General features: G+C 41.6%; 2 protein-coding genes across 2 annotated transcripts; both read left to right on the forward strand.

The window, feature by feature from the left end:
• Positions 1–217: 217 nt before the first annotated feature.
• Vml (Vitelline membrane-like) lies at positions 218–1,887 on the forward strand. The gene has a single exon (XM_070208248.1). It carries the CDS (start codon positions 254–256, stop codon positions 1,838–1,840), a length of 1,587 nt encoding a protein of 528 aa, XP_070064349.1. The 5' UTR covers positions 218–253; the 3' UTR covers positions 1,841–1,887.
• Positions 1,888–3,366: 1,479 nt separating this feature from the next.
• LOC6633507 (uncharacterized) lies at positions 3,367–6,639 on the forward strand. Its single transcript, XM_002057189.4, has 3 exons — positions 3,367–3,840; positions 5,269–5,882; positions 5,958–6,639. The coding sequence occupies exons 1-3, from the start codon at positions 3,502–3,504 to the stop codon at positions 5,959–5,961; spliced, it is 957 nt and encodes a 318-aa protein (XP_002057225.2). The 5' UTR covers positions 3,367–3,501; the 3' UTR covers positions 5,962–6,639.
• Positions 6,640–8,790: the final 2,151 nt, after the last annotated feature.

Genomic DNA, 8,790 nt, shown 5'->3' on the forward strand with positions numbered 1-8,790 from the left:
AACAGACCAACGCCAACTCAAACGAACAAAAAATAAAATGTTAATATATATATATATATATATATATATATATATATATAATTTTATATATATCATGACGTTTAATTGATTCAACCGAAAATTAACCAAATACCGCAACATTTTCCCTTGCGCAATTCCGTTTGGCTTTTTTGCTGATCTGGATTTTCCGAGCTCATAAAAGATTTTGCCAACCGACTTCAGTTGATTGTCACAAACAGATCGAGAGCCGAGCATGTACGGAGCGCACCTCTTAACGATTTTGGCCATCGGCTGCCTGATGGCACTGCGTCCGGCGCATACTGCGCCCAGCAATGAGCAGCTTGAGGACTTCAACATCCCGGAGGATAACCTAGATGATCGTTTCTCACGCTCATCACACGCTATTCCGCTGCAGGCCTACGGACCACCAATTAACTACAACTTGCCATCAACCTATTCAGCGCCAAAGGCTCCCGCATATTCAGCACCAGCCGCTCCAAGCTATTCAGCACCAGCCCCACCAAGTTACTCAAGCTATTCAGCGCCTGCTGCTCCGAGTTATTCTGCGCCTGCTGCCCCGAGCTATTCTGCGCCTGCTGCTCCGAGCTATTCAGCACCGGCAGCACCAAGTTACTCAGCACCCGCTGGACCAAGTTACTCAGCACCCAAGGCTCCTGCATATTCAGCTCCTGCTGGTCCAAGCTATTCAGCACCAGCCTCTCCAAGTTACTCAGCACCTGCTTCAAGCTATTCAGCACCCGCAGCTCCAAGTTACTCAGCACCCGCTGGTCCAAGCTATTCAGCACCTGCTCCAAGCTATTCAGCACCAGCTGCACCGAGCTATTCAGCGCCTGCTGCCCCGAGTTATTCTGCGCCTGCTGCCCCGAGTTATTCTGCGCCTGCTGCTCCGAGCTATTCAGCACCCAAGGCTCCTGCATATTCAGCTCCTGCTGGTCCAAGCTATTCAGCACCCGCTGCACCAAGCTACTCAGCACCTGCTTCTCCAAGTTACTCAGCACCCGCTGCTCCGAGCTATTCGGCACCCAAGGCTCCTACATATTCAGCTCCTGCTGGTCCAAGCTATTCAGCACCAGCCTCTCCAAGTTACTCAGCACCTGCTTCTCCAAGCTATTCAGCACCCGCTGCTCCAAGTTACTCAGCACCCGCTGGTCCAAGCTATTCAGCACCTGCTCCAAGCTATTCAGCACCGGCAGCACCAAGTTACTCAGCACCGGCCGCTCCAAGTTATTCGGCACCCAAGGCTCCTACATATTCAGCTCCTGTGGGCCCAAGCTATTCCGCACCCGCTGCACCAAGTTACTCGGCACCTGCTGCACCAAGCTACTCAGCACCCGCTGCTCCGAGCTATTCAGCACCCAAGGCTCCTACATATTCAGCTCCTGCTGCTTCAAGCTATTCAGCACCAGCCTCTCCAAGTTACTCAGCACCTGCTTCAAGCTATTCAGCACCCGCTGCTCCGAGCTATTCGGCACCTAAGGCTCCTGTGTATTCAGCTCCTGCTGCTCATAGTTATTCAGCGCCTGCTGCAACAAGTTATTCAGCACCTAAGGCTCCTGTATATTCAGCTGTTAGCTATTCAGCGCCCAAAGCACCTGTGTATTCAGCGCCAGCTGCCGCGTATTCAGCACCGAAAAGCTCTGGCTATTCCGCGCGTATGTTCAGTCCCATGTTGACATCAACGCATACTACAGGATATGGACACGCATCAGCTGGCTACGGCGGATCTAAAATTGCTGCACCAGCTTGTCCCACCAGCTACCTGTTCAGCTGTAACAGCGTATTCACGCCAGCTCCATGCAATCAAGGCGCGGCATATTAGGTGAAAAACAAATGATAACGAAATAAAACTTTTGACGAAACATAAAATATTTGCTTATTTGATATACTGAGCCGCAAAAGGATTCAAAAGATACAAGGATATGTATCTGATATCGAGAGAGTACTTTCTACAGCAACAGATTACTCTTACGCTCTCGCACTGACTAAACTGCTTTGTGATTGGCCAATAAATAGGCAGAGAGGCCGTTTGGATCAGAGGCTCTCTTTGAAGTGAATTTTACTTTGAGAGCGGAACAAAACAGTAACTGACACCAGTGCACACGTACATACACACAACATGCAAAGTAAATTGCACTAGCTCGCCCGAAGCTCATCTCAGCAGCTTTAGAACAACAACAACAACAACAACAAAAAAGAACGTGACGAAGAAGCAGCAGTCGAAAAAAAAGAAGCAGTTCACTGCTTGCTGTCCCTTTTGTGTTTCGGCCTACGACCTTTGGATCTTGGCTAATGCACTCTCCACTCGCTTATTGTTGTTGTTCCCGAGCTGTTGTTGTTGTGCAAGTCAGTTGTTGTTTTTGCTTTTCATATTGCGTTTACAGACAAACCCAATGCGCCAAAGAACAAGTAAGTAAGACCTTAATAAAAGCTGACAGTGACTTTTCATCTCTTTGACTTATTGCTCAATGACTGCCAGACGTCACCTGCTCTCTTTGCTCAATCATAAAGCACACCCACTGCGCACAGCGTCATTAAGTCTCGTCATGCCTGAGTTGGCGGGGTCAGGTCAGGCAGCCACAGCCACAGCCACAGCCACTCTCCACTGCTATGCTTTGTTCGTGTGCTTATGAAATTGGGAGAGCCACTGCTGATGCAAGAAGTTCTGGCTTCTTTGCATTGTGACGTCACAAACTTTTCAAATGACGCGCGCGTGTAAATGCTGAAAAACAAATGTGTTATTTATAGTTTTGTTAATAAAATGTAATAGGCAATTGCTTGTTTCGAATTGTATGATTAAATGTTCTATAATAATGGTGAATATATAATATATATATTTGTATGCTCCTTTAGAGAAAATGATTATTTGACGAAATTGCATTTCGAAGAAAATTGTAAAGTTATCATTTGTATAAATGGAATTTATCGTGCAAATTGTTTTGATTTCATGCAACGCGCTACGCACAAAGTTCTACTATTGTGACGTCACAATGCACTGAGAACAGAATTCCTTGCATAACCTGTGCCTCTGTCAATCATGGTGTATTGTTTTGATTTTATGCAATGCGCTACGCACTTATTTCTGCTATTGTGACGTCACAATGTGCCAAGAACAGAATTCCTTGCATAACCTGTGGCTCTCCCAAACGTGGTGTAATACGTCGTTGTCATCTCTCTCTCTCTCTTTGTTCGCACTCAGCAGCGTATTCATTGTACAAACGAGCGCAGCACACGACGTAAGGCGACGCTCTTATGTGTGCACGCTATTTGGCTCTCAGTCGCTTGACGAGTTGACGAGCATGCGACATAGAGAAACAACCCCGGCAAAGATGTGTGTGTCTGTGTTGGGTTTCAGTTATTGTACTCTGCTTGAAACGGCTGGTTGTTGCTGCTTCTGTCTGTTGCTTCCATTGTGGAAACTATTTTCAAAAAGAAAAAGAAAAAACAATCCTAATCTAAACAACAACAAGAGTCTGATTTTGGATGGATGTAAAGATGAAAACAGAAACCAAACAAGCGCCGCAGGTTGTGTGGGATGAAGAGAACACAGTGAAACTGATCAAGGCGTATGAGGCACAGAATGTGCTATGGAATCCAGAAAATCGCGGCTTCATGCATCGCAATGCCAGATACGATGCATGGAAGGCGATGGCGAACGTGATGCAAACGAGCGTGGAGGATGTTAAGAGAAAAATGAATTCCTTAATTGCCGTTTTTAGATCGCAGTATCGCAAGGGTGTTGCCAATCCCCGTTGGTGGGCCAGTCACATGTCCTTTCTGCTCAATCCAGGCAAGGCCGACAAAAAAGACTGCCAGCCAAAGGTAAGCGGCGCAACCCACGCCTCCTCCGTTGCCACTTGACATATGTTCTTAAACTAACTCTAAGAGAATCTAACAAATTCAATGAAAGCGACTTATCTTTTTTTTTATAACCATATGAAGAAGTATAACACACACACACACACATATGCATATGTGTACACATGCGGCAGCCGTGCTTAAGAAATGCAAGAGCGAGATAGCGCGCGATGCTGAGAGAGCCGTGAGAGAGCACGGTGAGCGTAAGAGCAGCGTCTGTACAAATGCAAGCTCAGCGCAACTTCAGTACGATCCCATTTTATAGCTGTGTGTGTAAGTGTGTGTTACGTTCATAATGTAAACATGTTATTGCATATGCATACACACATATGTATGTGCATACCCTCGCTCCCTTAAAATCCCATCAAATACGATAATCGCAACTATTGCTAAGTTCTTCTATTGGCCAAGGGATCTGCTCTAATAAATGCGATGTCTCTTCTACGCATTCAAATAAAACTAAATCCTATAAATTGTGATTTGCAGTAATAATTGTAAGTTATAGCTTAACGCTGTGACGATCGCGCATTCGGCTGTCGCACTGAGCGTGAGCGTACTGTAAACCGAGATGTTAGTTGCCGAAAATGTTAATTAGCGTTAATTAGTATGTACATGATAATGTTAAGTGAGCGACCCATCGATATGCATCGCAACAAACTATCGATAAGTTTACACTGCGCTCCACAAAATAAACCCGAGCGGAAATACATGTAGCACCTGAGTGTGTGTGTGTGTGTGTGTGTGCTTCGTTTTGCATGCATCGAGCGCGCTCTAAAGTAAAATGAATGCGATCGTGGAGTTTAAAACTAATCGCCTAGTGGATATTTGTGTGCCCACGTATATTTATGCACATAATCTTATCGGCTTTGCGAATATATGTATACGATATGTACATATACAATCAGTTCGGCGAATTACATTGTACACTGTAAAAAAAATTGGGTTTCCATTTCATTTCATATGTATTTCATTTGAAAGACAAACAAATGCAATTCATAATTAAATCACAAAAAATTCAATTCAAGCCTAAATCATAAAAAATGTATTTGATAATTAAAGCATGCAAAAAGTAATTAAAATTCAATTCATAAAAGAATTTAATTCAAAGAATAATCATACGAAATTTAACTGAAAATTAAATCATACAAAAATTAAATAATAAGTGCATTCAACATTAGCTTAAGTTCTCTCATTGGAAGATTGAAGCTGGAAAATGGGAAATCCCCCGTTTTAATTCAAATGCGATTTACTTGTCTCTTTAGTTCCCGAAGTTTTGTAGACAAAACAGTGTACAGTGTGGCACAAAAGAGTGAGAGCGAGAGAGAGAGAGAGAGAGAGAGAGGGAGAGAGAATTCACTCAACAACTTGTTGTTATTCTTCTTGTCTTTACAGTTGGACTTAAAATCCAGCACTTGCGACAATTCCGAAAATAGCGATAATTCGCTATCGAACGATCTCGACGGCAGCGATAGAGAGTTCATTCTGACCGAGCCAAACAAACGACCCTACCAATCGGCATTCCAAGAGTTTTGCGCCGAATTCGAGCCACCGAAACGTCTGATCATCGTCGAGGAGGGCGCCCGCATCGGCCATGCGATCCAACTGAACACGAATCCGCCAACGAATTTGAATTCGCAAGCGAATCTGAATCCGCCATCGAATTTGAATTCGCAAGCGAATCTGAATTCGCAAGCGAATCTGAATCCGCCATCGAATTTGAATTCGCAAGCGTATCTGAATCCGCCATCGAATTTGAATCCGCATAACGATGATCGACAGCCGTGCGGCGCCGAGAGCCCAACGCGGCCCGATCCCAATTCGGATGACGATGATATCAAGTTATATGCCAAGTATCTGGAGTGTAAGCTGAAGAAGTATTCGTTGCATACGCGCAATGCGATTCAGTTCGAGTTCAATCGCATTCTCTACGAGGCCGATTTGGGTCTGCACGATAAGACAAACGCCTCCAGCCACGCCCCCAACAACACCAACAACATTAGCTTTTCGTGAGTATTTCCCAATAACATATATGCATATAGCTTCGGCCTTAACTGAACAACATTTATCTTTATATATTCCAGATAAGTGAGGCTCGAATTTGTGATTTTGTCGAGAGTTTTCCGCTCTTTTTTTCGTTTGGTATTTTAAACAATTTAATTGAATGTTAGCATATATATTCTATGACTTGCAGATCGGCAAATATATTAACTATATAAACTTACCGAAACACAGAGAAAGTACAAATAGCTGCGACATGCCTTCGATTTGATGCGCTTGTGACATGTGAGCATATAGGAATATATATATGAGAACATTCGCGCGATATGATATCACTTAGAATATGATATATAGTGGGCCGATCCGGCCGTAGAGTCTGCGAGACTAGAACACACCGAGATGTACACAGGTTCGTGTTCTTCAATCGATTTTGATTGATTGATGCTCGAAAAATATAAAACACAATCACAAAATCAAAGCACAAAAATTACTTTTACCAGGTAGGGCTCATAGTTAAGGTCCATGTCCGAAATAGACGCACACAAGATTTATTTTCTTTTTTTTTTTTTTTTTTTTTTTTTGTTTTTCTCTGATCAATTTTATTTTGCAAATTTTCTTATGTTTCGTTTTACTAAGAATTATCACACTAAAAAGCAACTCATAATAAATACGTACAATTATATATACATACATACACACATACATACATACATACATATATGTATATATATATATATGTGTGTGTGTGTGTGTGTGTGTGTTTGTGTGTATATAGGGTGTATATGTGTGTGTAAGTTTTTCCTTGTTTCCTTTTTTTTTTCTTTAATTTTTTGCGTTTACTTTTTATGTTAATTTTCTTTTAATGTTTTTTTTTGTTTTGTTTATTTTACAAATCTTTATGAATATATTGTTTTGTTCATTATTCTCGTTTTGCGGTCTATATATTTCATTAAAAAGCACTTATGTATCCTTAAATATCTATCGTTATGTATATTCCTTGTTCTTATATATATATAGATATATATATATATGTATATATATATTCATATATATGTATATAGCTTGATATATTGTAAGCATAAAGATAAATCATCAAAGTTAAAAAACGATAGTTACTTGTTCTACAATCGAGCGTGTATAGTATATAGTTATCGTTATCGATATAGTTATCGATATCGATATCGTTATCGATAAATGTGTGTGCTTTATTTCATGATTCAATTGGTTTATTTCTCAGTTTTGCATTTACTTCATATAAATCAAGTAATATCTACGCAGAGAAAGTGTCATAAAACTGGTCCATAGATTAAGAGGTATTATCTTAGTGTGTGTGTGTGTGTGTGTGTGTGAGTGTGTCTGTGTGTGTGTTTGTTTTAAAACTATATTGAAAGCACAGTTGTTTTTTTTTGGAAATATATTGTATATTGAGAAAAATAAAAGTAAAATAAATAACCCAATTACACTTCACAATTCTACAAAGTGTACAAAAGGAAGAAACTTATGTGGAAGCTTATCTTTTTATAGAGTTGTTATTCTTTTTACTTTTTTCTGTTTTTTTTTTTTTTCTTTGGTAGACATAATTTTCTTGTGCTCGAACCCGAAATACCAAGCTAGCTGCAGTTAGAGATGCCAGACTATCAAATACCCTGTATGCTGGGAAAGCAGAAAAGTGGAGTCTATCGAATTTTCTCGTTATCGCTTTTCTGCTGGTGCTAAATAGTTTTAATATAAAAGCTTAAAGAAGTTTTCAATGTTTACAATTGGCTTTTTTAATTGTTTCTTTTTTTCGTGCTCTGTAAGGTGTTTTCTTCATAAAAACTTTACGCATCACATGAAGAGCGCAATTTGATCTCTAACAGGAATTCGTATACGTAACGAGAGCAACGACAACGTACAGCAAATTAAATAGACGAGAGAGACAAAGACACGCACGCCTTTCCCTCTCTCTCTCTCTCTCTCTCTCTCTCTACAATTCCAACTGCGCTCACAACGTGCATTTGCAGCGTACGTAAAAAGAAGAACGCACAGCTGAATGAGCGTGCAGCAATTGAGTAGCAGAGAAAGGCACAAGTGCTCTCTCGCTCTCTCTCTCTCTCTTCTAACATTGCGCTCGCATACATGCGTAGATTTGTCGAACTCGAACACAGCTGCTGAACGTGCAGCAAATTATTACAAGAGAGTGGCTCAAATCCTTCCTCTCTCTGTTATTCTTGCTGCAGACAGAGAGAGAGAGAGAGAGAGAGAGACGCAAGAGATGCAATTGGTGCATGCTGTTGTTGCTCTCTTTTCGTTTGGGCGTCTCTCTCTCTCTCTCCCTTGTTGTTGTTCTTTATACGTGTACATTCCCTGCTTTCGTGTAGAACGAGGATTTCGACTTCTCTTTTTCTCTCTTCTACTTGTTCTTATATTAAAATCGTTTAATTGCGATAACCGCTAACACCCGTTTCTAGCATTGCTCGTGTACAGGGTATACAAAACAGGTGATGCCTAAATTAAAACGAGCTACTCTGCTGTTGAAACCGATTTGTTTTATCGTATTTGGTTAACGCTCTTGTATTTGAGGCTGTTGTATTCGTGTCGAATAGGGTTCAAGCTCATCGAGAGTCGTTGAACGGCAGCGGCATTGGCCACGAAACAGCGACACGTCCCCTTCCAACGCGGCCCTCGCTCCCTTCTGCTTTATTCCAAAAAAAAAAAAAAGAAACCAAGTCGAGCATTGGAATTTTCAAATTTGGCATTCAAAATAGCGAAATGCAGTCAGTCAACGGAACAGTACATCTCTCTCTCGCTCTCTCTCTCTCTCGCACTCTCAGTAGCTGCCTCTCTTTCTTGCCTGCCGTTTGTTTACAAATTTGTTGTTGTTGTTTTTCAATCACATTTGACCCCCAAAATGCGACTTGGCCCTGAGCTGGGTCG

The sequence above is a fragment of the Drosophila virilis genome, chromosome X (assembly GCF_030788295.1).
Source record: "Drosophila virilis strain 15010-1051.87 chromosome X, Dvir_AGI_RSII-ME, whole genome shotgun sequence".
NCBI lineage: Eukaryota > Metazoa > Arthropoda > Insecta > Diptera > Drosophilidae > Drosophila > Drosophila virilis.

Coding starts and splice junctions, on each gene's coding strand:
- Vml (XM_070208248.1), top strand. CDS start 254: ATGTACGGAGCGCACCTCTTAACGATTTTGGCCATCGGCTGCCTGATG.
- LOC6633507 (XM_002057189.4), top strand. CDS start 3,502: ATGGATGTAAAGATGAAAACAGAAACCAAACAAGCGCCGCAGGTTGTG. Junction 3,841..5,268: donor AAAAAGACTGCCAGCCAAAG/GTAAGCGGCGCA, acceptor TTGTCTTTACAG/TTGGACTTAAAATCCAGCAC.